Raw genomic sequence first — 12,566 nt, 5'->3', positions numbered from 1 at the left:
GGAGTCTGACCTGTCAGTGGCAAGAATGGGGGTGGGGCCAGGCCCCTGGGTGAAATGCAGGGGCCGTTACTCTGGAACGGTTAGCCCCTGACCTATGTAGTGGGTAGGTGTTGGAAAGGTTCAATGGGAACACTTGATGTGCTCTGGGGTGGGATTGGAGACCCCCTGCAGCATATGGTGTTCTGAAGGGAACGATGGTGTGGACATGGTTGCTGCCAGAAGCTTGGGTTCCAGTCCCTGCTGGTATATTAATCTTTTCTGAGCCTCAGCTTTTCCCTGTAAAGTGGCAAATGTTCCCTGACCCAGCGTTAAAGCAGCCTGCCCCTTTTGCTGACTTATCACCGCCAGCTGTAAGCAGGTCAGCCCACGCCCCTGGCAGCAGAGCCCAGAGAGGCTCCTCTTGCCGAGCCACAGGTGCCATCCCAGGAAAGGTAAGTGAGGGGACCTGTCTGGCCCTAAGGGAAGTGCGAATGACAGGTAGCAGGAGCCCCGGCCAGAAGCCTTTCAAACCTCCTAGGGATCTCTGGTCCAGACCTCCAAGGACCGGTAGGAGCTGAGGTAGGCGGCCTGGGCCTCCCAGGTAGGGAGCAGCGTTCGGACCCGGCGAGGTTAGGAGCTTCTGCGCAGGCGGGGTCGGAGGCAGCTGAGCCGTCTGCCCAAGCCGAGGCCGGGAACCCCCTGGCTGGAGACCGCGAGGGGGCTCTCTCGCGGACGCCGGGCGCGGGCCGATGCGCGTGCGCGACAAGCGCGCGGTTTGGCCCCGGACGGGCACCGTAGACCAGAGGCTGGGCGGATGTTGTGAGCCGGGGCGCCGCGGCCGAGGCTGGGGGTGAGTGAGGGGCGGCTGGGCTCCGAGCGGGGCGCGTCCCTGCGGCTCCCCTTGCGGCCGCAGCCGGCCCAGCGTGAGGGTGCTCGCCGCTCAGGGGTTGCAGCCTGTGATGAGAGACTCCGGGCTGGAGCTGGCCTGGAGGATCCCCCGGAGCTTGGGGCCGGGCGGGGGCGACTTGGGGGGGAGACATGCGCTGCTCTTTGCGTCCTTGGGCTCCCAGATGGGATCGGTTGGGTTCCGCCGAGCCAGGATCCTTCAGCGGGGCTGGACAGGATCGACGTGGCAGGGAATCCCCGAGCAACGTCAAGGTCCCCCTGTCACCTGGGTCCTCAGCACCTGACACCCAGAGTGGTGTCTGGAAGGTTTGCTGATCAAATGAGTGACCCGGTCTAATTTGCCCTGCACCTCCTCTGGTGTGAGAGGGGCAGCGGTCATGGACGCCTGCGGAGGGCCTGTCGTAGGCGGCAAGGCGGGACAGTCATCTTCCCCAGGGGCAGGCGTGGTGCAGACTGTGAATGGGCAAGGGTGTGTGGTGGGAACAGAGACCTGTGTGAGGTGAGATAAGGAACTGGGCTGCAGAGAAGGGAGTGCGGTCTCCAGAGGTGCTAGAAGGCCAGGCTCCAGACTAGCGTTAATAGGACTTTCTGTGGTGACGGAAGTGTTCTGTATCTTCAGTGTCTACGACAGTAACTGGTAGCCCTACGTGGCTACTGAATTCTTGGAATGTGGCTAGTGTATCTGAGAAGTTGAATTTTTAAGTTTTAATTCAAACGTAAATAGCCACATATGGCTTGCAGCTACTGCATTGGACAGCCTAGCTCTGGATCACTGAGGCACCAGTGACTTAGTGCATCTTCTGAGGCAGCTGCGGCAACACTATGACATGTGAGGGGTGGACAGCAGTGGGAAGAGCAGGGTCTGCAATGACGGTTAGGCAAGGGTGGTGCTCTGATGGGATGAAAGGCTGTGTGTGCGAGTGGGAAGAAGAAAACTAGCAAGCCTTTGGACAAGAGAAGGGAAGATCCTGGCCTTGGGTGATAGTAGGACTTATAGCTGGAGATGGCACCAAGCCCTTGGATGATGGACCACACTTGGGGGGATGTGGTATAGGGTTCTCTCTACTGGATATGAACTAGACCCAGTGTGGGTCTAGACCCTGAGAAGGAAACAGGGTCTCTGTCTCTAGGCCAACTCACTTTGGACCCTTTGGTTCAATTTTCCTGGGGTTGAGACATTTCGTTTGGTACAACAAACCTCTATCTGGCAACTACTCCCTGCCCAGCACTGTGCTCGGAACTGGAACATGGTGGGGCCCAGGCCCCAGCCACCCTTCCTGTGTAGGAAACTGGGATGCCTCTGCTTTCTTGTGGCTTGGGATTGGTTTGTGTATGAGTGTGCATACACCTGGCTCACCTGCTCCCAGGCCTTCTTGCCACCCCAGAACTGAGGTCAGTACAGAGGCCCTTGGCTGGCTTCAAATAGACAGGCCCTCCCTCTGGTTTAGCCCCCCAGGACCACTGGCTGCCCACAAGAGATGAAGGATGGCATCCAAGGGGTCCGGCATGTCTTTCTCCCGTAAGAGCTACAGGCTGACATCAGACACTGAGAAGTCCAGGGTCACAGGTAAGGGCTGGCAGGGCTGGGAGGAGGCTCCTTGTATTGAGGGAAGGAGGAGGAAAAGACAAAGGCAGTAAAGTCCCAAGTCTGATGAGCTTCAGGCTTTGCTGCACCCCTTGTACCTGTGAGCCAGATCTTCTCCATCAGTAGCTGTGGAGCAGTACACCCATCGTGACTGGTTTCCTGACCCCTGTGGCTGGCCTAGGACCAGGAGCCTTTAGGGCCAGCACAGTCTGGTAGCGGCACTGACCATGTGACCCTTCTCGCTCTCTTCCCTGGGGGAACAGGCATTGTGCACGAGAAACTACTGAATGACTACCTGCACCGCATCTTTTCCTCTCCTGAGCATGCGCCCACTGCAGCCACCAGCAGGTATGGCCATGTGGGTAGCCCCTCACTCTGAAGGACCAGTCAGAGAGGCTCTGGATAGGCTGGCTTGGGTTCTATTCACCCTCTGCCACTCCTGGCTGTGAGACCTCTGGCCAGAGAGTTTGCATTCTGGATCTGCCTCTTCCTCTTTCCTTACCGTGTTAGTACCTTCCTTCTGAGGATATTGTGGAGGTTAGGGAGGTGGTGCACATTCGGTCCTTAGGATAGCAGTTCACCCCTACTCTACAGTCAGCATCTGGTCCCTGGTGCACCTGCCTGCACTTTGATCCCATCTCCATCCTCTGTAGCCTCTGCCTGAACTTATAAAGTACAGACCAAACCAACCCCTTTTCCTTGCAAGTTGAGTGCTTTTAAGTTTTATCCATATCAAAGTTACAAGTGCAATTGAACAGAAACTTAAAAGAAAAAGAAAAAAACATATTATTCTGACATGACCATTTGAGCATGATTTCTTTCTGTTTTCCTTATCTTGTGATGTATATAGTTTGGATTATGCTGTATAAAAATTTTTAAAAAATTTTCTGTGACCTTCAGTTCTTTTTTTTTTTTTAAAGATTATATTTTTATTTTAGAGAGAGAACACATGGGCGAGTGAGCGCATGAGTGTGGGGAGGGGTGGTAGGGGAGGGAGAGGGTGAGAATCTCAAGCAGACTCTGCATTGAGTATGGAGCCCAATGCAGGGCTTGATCTCATGATCCTGAAATCATGACCTGAGCTGAAACCAAGAGTTGGATGCCTAACTGACTGAGCCACCCAGGCACCCCGACTTTCAGTTCTTTTAAGAAAAGTTTTAGGGGCACCTGGGTGGCTCAGTTGGTTAAGTGTCTGCCTTCAGCTCAGTTCATGATCTCAGGGTCCTGGGATCAAGTCCCACATAGAGCTCTCTGCTCAGCAGGGAGTCTGCTTCTCTCTCTCCCTCTCCCTCTCTGCTCTCTATCTCCCTCCCTCTCTAAAATAAATGAATAAAATCTTTAAAAAAATAAAGTTTTATTGAGGAATAATTGACATGCAATATACTACATGTATTTAAAGGGTAATATACAGTAAGTTTTAATTCAAATAACCTGTAAAACCATCACTGCCATCAGGATAATGGACAGATCCCTTACCTCCAAAAGTATATGGAAGTTTAGATCCTATCTTGGTCATTAAAATTTTTCTCCTGAGTGTTTTTTTATTTCTGTATTCCACATTAATCTTGGTGGGCATCTTTTAGGGCCAGGGATCTGCTGTAGCCTTTAGCGCTGCCCTGGTTTGGGGTGGGGGAGTGCTTTTGCTTTTGTAAACAGTGCTGCAAAGATGCTGAAAGTTGGAATCATGTGGCTGGAGCATTTGAACTGTATGTAAGACTATTGCTAAGTTCTTTCTTTAAAGGATCATGTGGATCTTGCCTTCCTGCGGTGAGGCATGGGTGTCCCTATACCTCAGCCCCCTTGCCAGCTGGGCCATCCTGTCTTCCACAGTCTCCGCTCTTTGGGCAGACCCAAAGGAAAGGACAACGCTATTGCCTGTTACATTTAAATGGCTGTGGTGGCCTTAGGATTCCTACTTGTGGAGGGCCACTGCCCACCTCCATGCCAACCCTAGTCCTGGCCTGTTCCCAGGGCCATCTGATCCCAACCTCATGTGATATCAGAAATGGTCCTGCTGCCACCGGTTCTGTGGCTGCCAGGAGGAAGAGCAGGTGGCAGGGCCATCAGTCAGCGCTCGTGTGGATGCAGAGCCCTGGGCTGGGGCCTCGGCAATCCAGAAAGGGCAGACGAGTGCTGGGTTGGCCAAAGGGCAGTGCTGCAGGCTCTCAGTAAGGCTGTCTCAGGCTGGCTGCCCCGAGCTGCTCTTGAGAGCAGGCACAAAACTAGAACAGCCTTCCCAAGTGGGGGCTGATAAGCACTGCTGGGATGGAAGCCTTTATCCCTGGGCCTGTCTGGGTCTTTAGAGATGGGGTTGACTGAACTTTCCCTGCTCCTGGTGGGGCACCCCATCGTATGGCCACCAGCTGGCCTTGAACAGGAATAGGGAGGGGGCTTCGTGTGTCTTTACTTCCTACAGCTCAGTAATACCTCATGGCAGGGGAGCATGTGGTTCCTGAGGCAGGGTTGATGCTACCTTGCCAGAGAGTTGGAGTTTTGGCCCATCTATGTCCTCTTCCAGAGCCTCCCCTCTAGGCCAGTGGGAGGGAGGGAGGGAGGATCAGAGGTGACAGAGCAGGTGCCGGCAGTCTGTGGGCTGGATCCAGATGGGCACTGGTCTCTGTTCTATTCGAGCCTTGCTAATTACTGCTACCCCATTCCCTGCTATTCTTAGCAGCTGTGCTCAGGAAAGAGCTGGCCAGGATTGGGCAGAGGCCTTTTTCCTCTGAGCATGTGTGCTGGGATGATAAGGTGGCCACTCAGATTTCCCCAGCCCCTCTGGCTGGGGCAGACAGCCGGTAGGCCATGTGCCCCACTCTCCTGTATAGGTGGGTACAGGACAGAGCCACCCAGCAGCTCAGAGGGCTTGGCCCTTCATCATCCCAAGACATGTCTCCTTTAGTCCGGATTTCCCCGGCTGGTACCACAGATCAGGAATCAAGGGCCTGCCTAGTTGTCATTGGTATAGGCCACCTTGGGAGTCGGTACTTCTCCCAGCCTTTCTCTTCCAGACAGATCAACAGAGTCCCTCAAGGGTTGGCAGGTTATGGGCTATGCAGAGGGCCTGCATTATGCCTTGGAATCTTCACAGCATCTCTGACATATAGCTGCTGTTCTGTTTTTACAGATTAAGGAGTCAAGGCTGAGGGAGGGCTCTTCTTCTTTTTCAAGTCCTAAACCAGTACTAGTACCACACTGAACTAGTACTTTTTAGTTTAGTGGATAATCTGGCCTTTTGGCCCCCAGCATCCCAGAATCTAGGACTAGACACGACACTTCTCCTGGAGTCCAGGCAGCCACTGTCTGGACTAAAGCTCCGAGGAGAGGGAGAGGGCAGGGGTTGAGTGTCATCTGGTTGGTTTCAACGATTTTTGGGCCCCTCTCAGCCTCTTGCTCTCCCCAGGAAACCCCTGAACTTCCAGAACCTGCCAGAGCATCTGGACCAGCTGTTACATGTAGAGGATGAGGATGAGGAGAGCCAGGGTATGTGGCAGTTTCCAGAATGGGATTGGGGGAGCCAGACTAGGCTCAGGGGGGTCCTGGGAGCCCTGGGGAGCTCAGTGCCCTCTGTGCATTCTCTCAGACCCTCTGCCCTGCCCACACCCGCCCTCCTTTTCAGGACAGGTTGAAGGCCGGCTTGGCCCATCCACTGTGGTCCTGGACCATACGGGTGGCTTCGAAGGGCTTCTTCTGGTGGACGATGACCTCCTGGGGGTGAGTGAGGGCAAGGGCCCCAGATCCAAGCTCCTCCTGATGTGACCTAGGCCTCTTTACCTTTCTTTATGATGCTGTAGCCGCAAACCCCTCCCAATGGGCTCATTGAGTTCTCAGCCCCCAAACCCTCCTGACACAGCCCTGAGACTTTCTTGGTGTGACCCCGGCCCAAAGCTCTTCCTGACACAGCCACAGGCCCCTCCTGTCCTGCTCCTGACCTAGAATCCCTTCTGACACAGGCCTAGGGCCCCCACACCCTGTTTAGGCTTGGCACAGTATTGGCCTTGAGCTGGGGATGAGGCCTTTCCCCCTTGGGGAGGTAGTCTGTGTGCTGGAGAGGAGGCTCACCCCTCACTACTCTTCACCCAGGTGATCGGGCACAGCAACTTTGGTACTATCCGCTCTACCACATGCGTGTACAAAGGTGAGACCATGCTCTGCTGTGGCCCAGGTGTTTGGGAGGGAGTCTGTGAGCCCAGGTCTGAGGCAGGAGGCAGTCTTTGTTCACTTGCTAGTCCTGACTCGGCTTATTCCAGGGAAATGGGTCTACGAGGTGCTCATCTCCTCTCAGGGGCTCATGCAGATTGGCTGGTGCACTATCAACTGCCGCTTCAATCAGGAGGTACACGTGGAGAGGGCCCCTCCCAGGGAGGCCTGCTGTCGCTGCAGGCCTCACTGGGACTCAGGCAACCTGCCAGACCACACGAAGTCTGCTCAGGACCCTCACCCAGACTGCCTTCTAGAGGGGGAATGCATCCCACTGCATGCTAGGGCCTCTCATCCCAGGAAATCACTCTCTCCCAGAGCATCAGCCCCTTTCTCTAGAGCTCTGTGGGTCCAAGGTTGATGGCTGGTGGGCTCTGGCTCTGCTCTTTCCCACCTCCCCTGGACCTTACAGACACTTCCTCCTTAGGAGGGAGTTGGAGATACACACAATTCCTATGCCTATGATGGCAACCGGGTGCGCAAGTGGAATGTGACCACGACAAATTATGGCAAGGTGAGGACCAAGACCCCTGTAGTCCACCTGCCCATGTCCCTCCTCACAGCTTGGTAGAAGCCACTGGGCAGCCTCAAGAGACTGTAGGGCATGGGGAGGGGGCAGGGACTTAGGTCCTCTGTATTTATGGTCACCTCCCCTGGGTGGTAGTGGAGACACAGCCCAGAAGGTGGAGTGGGCAGGCTGCTGGGCTTCTGTGAATCTGTAAGGCGTCCTCCTCTGGTAGGCGTGGGCAGCGGGGGACATCGTGAGCTGCCTCATTGACCTGGACGATGGCACTCTGTCCTTCTGCCTGTGAGTCTCCTGCCTTTACCCATAGGCCTGGCCTCCTTCCAGAGGCCAGGCCGACTTTGGTACCCTGAAAGTGGACAGGCACAATGGAGCCTTGCTCACTGGCTTGTTTGGGCCACATCATTCTTAGCACTGGCTCACAGGCCTTCTCTTCTGCTCTAGGAATGGCGTGTCACTGGGCACCGCTTTTGAGAACTTGTCCAGGGGCCTGGGCATGGCCTACTTCCCAGCCATCAGCCTCTCCTTCAAGGAGTCTGTGGCCTTCAACTTTGGTAGCCGTCCCTTGCGATATCCTTTTGGGAAGAAGTCTGGACTACATGGAAGCTCTTGAAGCAGGGATGAAGGACTCCCTGCCCCAGGAGTTCTGTGGGCTGGTGGCAGGCCATGGCTGCCTCAAAGAGAGAGGAGGGTACAGCTTAGGTGGGTGCCGAGGAGCTCAGTTCTTGCAGCAATCTCCTCAGGTGGGTACTGTTGCTGCCTGTGTGGAACAGAAGGAGGTGAAGCATCAGGAGAAGGTACAACCCCGGAGCAGGAGAGCTCTGCTGCACACCAAGTACTCTGACTTCCCAGCCCTGCCCCGGAGCCTACGTGCCTCCTCACGGGTCTCAGCGGAGAGGGGTGGGTGTGTCTGAGCCACAGACCAGGTATTGCCGGCTTAACTCTGTGCCACCTACCCAGTGGCAGGCTACCGGCCCCTGCAGGACCCGCCCCGCGCTGACCTAGTACGGGCACAGAAGTTGCTAGGCTGCTTCCAGGCAGTGCTCAGCGTGGAGCTGGACTCTGTGGTGAGCCAGGGGTCTGGGCTGGGTGAGCTGAGGGCCTTCTGCAGCCCTCTGCTCCTCACTGTCCTCTCTCCCCTACACACAGGAAGGCCGGCTGGTGGAGAAGAATAGCTCTGAGTGGCAGTTGCAAGGCCAGCCCACTGTCCTCCTCACACTGGCCCACATCTTCCATCGCTTCGCACCGCTTCTGGTGAGGGGACGCCAGGGAGGGGGAGAGGCACAGCATGGTAGCGTACATGCCTGTGCTAGGGGCTGGGAAGCTGAGGTGCGTGAAGCTCCGCACCATCACCTGGCATCGAGGATGTCACCCAGGGTAGGAGGGGATGCTTCCAGCCAAGGGTATCAGGGGATGTCTTAGAAGATGCAGGAATGATGTCACTACTAAGGGAACTGCATGTGCGAAGCACTGAGGTGCTCTGGGGCAATGGCCCTTCCTGTGTCTCATTCAGACCCTGGAAGAGCTCATCTGTGTTTTGGGGTTGCTTGAGGAAGCCCAGGAGTCCATCTCTGCCCGTGGCCTCGACCACGTGCTTGGGCAGGAGTGCCGTGGGTGGGGCGGGAGGCCGCTGCCTTACCAGTGCCTGCCCTTGGCCTTGGTGCAGCGCAAGGTGTACCTGGTAGAAGCCGTGCTCATGAGTTTCCTGCGGGGCGTCATGGAAGCAGGCACCCCTGTGCAGGCTCAGTCCGTGGTGCGTCAGGTCCTCGACCTTCTGTGGCTCTTCATGGAGGTGAGGCTCCTGACTTCAGGCCTCAGGCCAAGATGGCAGGCCCCACCGAGATGGGAGAGGTCCCGGGAGGGAGGGCTTGGGAAAGGACCCGAGATGGCTGCCTGGGGCCTGGCCTCCACTGGGCAGGCATGCAGCGCGGCCTCTCTCCCCCAGGACCATGAAGTGCAGGACTGCCTCAAGCACTTGATGATGTCCCTGCTGCGGCTTTACCGATTCTCTCCCATCGTCCCAGACCTGGGCCTGCAGGTGGGAGCACCTGTCCCTGCCCCGAGCCCCCTGGGCCTTAGCTGCCCACTCTGAACCCCCACTCCCCACAGATCCACTACCTGCGGCTCACCATCGCCATCCTGAGGCATGAGAAGTCCCGCAAATTTCTGCTTAGCAACGTCCTGTATCCTCCCCTTGCTGCTTGGTGGGCCGGACATGTGGTGTCCTCCAGGGTCAGTAGAGGCTGGGGAGGGCAGTGGACCTCTGGTCAGGGGTCCCCAGGGAGGCCGGGGACCAGAGCCACCCAAGATGTGAGTCCTTTTTCTGGAACCCAGCCTTCCCGACACTTTGTCAACAGAGCAGGAAGGGTAGAACAAAGGCCCCTGGCCAGCTGGTCAGCCTGCGCAGGGATCTCTGGGTGGCTGCAGACTCTTGCACCGTGTGGAGGTGTGGAGGTGCCACCAGGGGCTGGCCTCTGCAGCCAAAGCACCGCTCCTTCTCCGAGTCCCACGGTGGGGGTCGCTACAAGGTCTTTTAGGACTCTGCTCTTCCTGCTCCCCAGCAGCCTTGAGGACTGTGTCACAGGAGGGAGGGCCCTGGCCGAGAAGCCTGTGCTGGTAGCCGTCTTCTCTGTCTGGGTGGGGTCTTCAGCCTCCTGGAGGCAGAAACAGCTAGAGGACGGAGAGACCACCAGGCCCTCTCTCCAGCCTGCCTCTCAATCTCAAGTTACTGCGACAAGCCTTTTTTGTCCATTTGCTGGGAATTGGGCTTGACAGCCATGGTTCTTTATCGGGGCTCATGGTCCGGGGAGACAGGCTCATAATAAGCTGTGGTTCCCCGTTAGGGTGGGATAGGTGAGTTTGGAGAGGGCTTCCCGGGAAAAACCCATGAGGATGCACAGAGCGCCCTCTGGTGAGCAGATCTCTGCCTTGACTACCACCAGCTTCGACGTGCTTCGGTCTGTGGTCTTCTTCTATATCAAGAGCCCCCTGCGAGTGGAGGAGGCTGGCCTCCAGGAGCTCATCCCCACCACCTGGTGGCCCCACCGCTCCAGCAGGGAGGTGGGTCCACGGAGATGGGCAAGCAGGGTCACAGTGAGGGCTGGCCCAGGATATCTGAGCCACTCGGCCCTTAGCATGGGTGGCCCCTTCTCCAGCCTGGTCTATGGGGCAGGGGAGGGAGGGGTGGTCTCCTGGCTGAAGCAGGCCTGGCTGAGTCCTGGGTGAGTCCTGCTGTCTTTCATTCACTGCTCCTGGCTAGGGCAAAGACAGTAAGGATGTGAAGGATGAGACCGCCGAGGAGCGTGTTCGGAGGCGTGCCTATGAACGGGGTTGCCAGAGGCTCAAGAAGCGCATTGAAGGTCGGCCCCCTGCCTGGGGCACTGGATAGCGGGTGGAGGATTTATATCTGTATGTACTGGGAGGTGCTTCTGGTAGCGACCCTGTCTAGATGGGGCCCGTGGAACCCTGGGAGTGGAGCCCCAATCCAAACCTGCCCTCCCCTCCCATCCCTGGGAGCCTGCGGGCAAGGTCCTGCCCAAAGAGGGCTCAGGGTCCTGTTTCCTGCCCCAGTGGTGGAAGAACTGCAGGTCCAGATCCTGAAGCTGCTGCTGAACAATAAAGATGATAACGGGGTGAGTGGTGCCCAGAATCCTGTGTGGGCCCCTGTCAGGGAGGGGTGCTGGTACTGGGCCCTCAGGCCCAAAGGGCAGGGACTGGCTCGGGTTCCCATGGTGGGGCCCAGGCTGAGGCACAGTACTGAGCTAGTCTGCTCTGAGGCCAGCTCCTCACAGCCTCATTTTTCATTCCCCCAAAGGGTGAAGCTTCTAGATACATCTTCCTGACCAAGTTCCGCAAGTTTCTACAGGAGAATGCCAGTGGCCGGGGGGTGAGTGTCCACTAGGCCAGCCCACTGTGGACTCCTGGCTGTGTCACCAGGTCTGCAACTTTCTGGTACCTCATCCTGCTGTGGCCCTGCCTCGTCACACTCTTTCTCTGCTGCCCTGCTCTTGGTGCTCAACTCAGAATCCTGGGGCAGGCCTTGGATGAGGAGTGGGCTGGCTCTGGGCTGACACAGATGCATGTCCTGCACCCTGTGCCTGCAGAACATGCCTATGCTCTGCCCCCCTGAGTACATGGTCTGCTTCTTGCACCGGCTGATCTCTGCCCTGCGCCACTATTGGGATGAATACAAGGCCTCAAATCCTCGTGCCTCCTTCAGTGAGGGTGAGTAGGGCCAGGCCTCATCAGAGACGCTGGGCAGAGCTGCCCTGGGTGATGGTGTAGAGTGCAGAGCTGGTGGTGGGGTGGGGATGGAGCTGTCCCAGACTTCCTGTCCGGTTGAGTTCTCGCTTGCTTATGGGCGGCTTTTCCAGAGGGCAGCAGGGGCCCCACACTGGAGGGAGTGGCAAGCCCATATTCACTCTGTCCCCACAAGTTCCTGCCCAGTCCAGGCTCTTCTCCTCAGTCCCAGCCTGTCCGGTCCTCTGCAGTCCTTGTAGAGGACACTATGGATGGGCTCTGAGGTGCTGGGGGCTGTGTTTGTATGGGACAAACACTGATCCTGAGGACCAGTGGGAACTATATCTGCCCTGGATTACAGGTTATCCATAGGGCTGGGGCAGGGCCCTCTCTGAATGTGACTGCAGCCCGAATGCCCCCTTCATCCCAACTCGTGCAGTCGCTGGCACTGACCTGAAATGGTGGAGGGAGGGGAAGCCATGTTGTGTGCCTGGGCGGGTGGGTGGCAGAGGCCATGGGTCCCCTCTGTGCTAAGCAACAGAGAGGGCTGGCTTCTCAGTAGGTCTTCCTGCCTGGCTCACTGCTGGCCTGGCCTCTCTGACCCCTCCTTGCAGAGGCCTACATCCCACCCCAGGTCTTCTATAATGGCAAGGTAGACTACTTCGACCTTCAGCGCCTGGGAGGCCTCCTCTCACACCTTCGGAAGACCCTCAAAGGTGCGTTCAGACCTGTGGGCAGTGGGCAGGGCAATGGGGCTTGGAAGGGGGCTTAGAGGGCCCAGAGGCCGTCCCTCAGCCAGCTTTGCCGTGAGTTCCGAGCTCCACCAGAGGGCGCCCGAGTATCTTGACCTGCTCCAGCAGGGAGATGCCCATCTGCCTCAGATCTTAGGTCCAGCCATCTCTGCCCTCTGGGCACCTACCCCAGGGGAAGTCTGGAAATCCCATAATGAATTAGAGGCATGAGTGCTGGCAGAGGAGTGACTGTAGGATTTTGGTGAGGTCACAGGGGTGGGAGGGGCACGTTCATAAGTGCTGCCTGCGTAGGTTTCAGGGATGAGCATAAGTGGCTGTGAGCACAGAGCATGCATAGGCAGGGATGCCAGCACCAGCCGGCCAGGGTCCGGGGATAGAAAGCTGT

General features: G+C 57.1%; 1 protein-coding gene across 6 annotated transcripts in view; it reads left to right on the top strand.

Annotated features, from left to right (window-relative positions):
* The first annotated feature begins 288 nt into the window (after positions 1 to 288).
* RNF123 (ring finger protein 123) overlaps positions 289 to 12,566 on the top strand; it is a 28,916-nt gene continuing 16,638 nt past the window's right edge. For 5 of the 6 annotated variants that reach the window (XM_038566419.1, XM_038566421.1, XM_038566420.1 and 2 more), the window contains exons 1-21: positions 716 to 829; positions 2,334 to 2,452; positions 2,734 to 2,818; positions 5,871 to 5,950; positions 6,087 to 6,181; positions 6,551 to 6,605; positions 6,718 to 6,803; positions 7,095 to 7,181; positions 7,408 to 7,475; positions 7,635 to 7,760; positions 8,143 to 8,257; positions 8,340 to 8,444; positions 8,857 to 8,982; positions 9,136 to 9,228; positions 9,300 to 9,373; positions 10,133 to 10,250; positions 10,450 to 10,549; positions 10,761 to 10,822; positions 11,005 to 11,076; positions 11,294 to 11,414; positions 12,044 to 12,145. In XM_038566419.1, the coding sequence (XP_038422347.1) occupies positions 2,371 to 2,452; positions 2,734 to 2,818; positions 5,871 to 5,950; positions 6,087 to 6,181; positions 6,551 to 6,605; positions 6,718 to 6,803; positions 7,095 to 7,181; positions 7,408 to 7,475; positions 7,635 to 7,760; positions 8,143 to 8,257; positions 8,340 to 8,444; positions 8,857 to 8,982; positions 9,136 to 9,228; positions 9,300 to 9,373; positions 10,133 to 10,250; positions 10,450 to 10,549; positions 10,761 to 10,822; positions 11,005 to 11,076; positions 11,294 to 11,414; positions 12,044 to 12,145 (1,852 nt within the window). In that variant the 5' untranslated portion in view covers positions 716 to 829; positions 2,334 to 2,370. Of the gene's footprint in view, positions 432 to 715; positions 830 to 2,333; positions 2,453 to 2,733; positions 2,819 to 5,870; positions 5,951 to 6,086; positions 6,182 to 6,550; positions 6,606 to 6,717; positions 6,804 to 7,094; positions 7,182 to 7,407; positions 7,476 to 7,634; positions 7,761 to 8,142; positions 8,258 to 8,339; positions 8,445 to 8,856; positions 8,983 to 9,135; positions 9,229 to 9,299; positions 9,374 to 10,132; positions 10,251 to 10,449; positions 10,550 to 10,760; positions 10,823 to 11,004; positions 11,077 to 11,293; positions 11,415 to 12,043; positions 12,146 to 12,566 lie in introns of those variants that run through there. The other variant, XM_038566418.1, reaches the window with a different exon arrangement.

The sequence above is a fragment of the Canis lupus genome, chromosome 20 (assembly GCF_011100685.1).
Source record: "Canis lupus familiaris isolate Mischka breed German Shepherd chromosome 20, alternate assembly UU_Cfam_GSD_1.0, whole genome shotgun sequence".
NCBI classification, from domain to species: Eukaryota; Metazoa; Chordata; class Mammalia; order Carnivora; family Canidae; genus Canis; species Canis lupus.
This window is presented reverse-complemented; position numbering and strand designations above follow the sequence as displayed.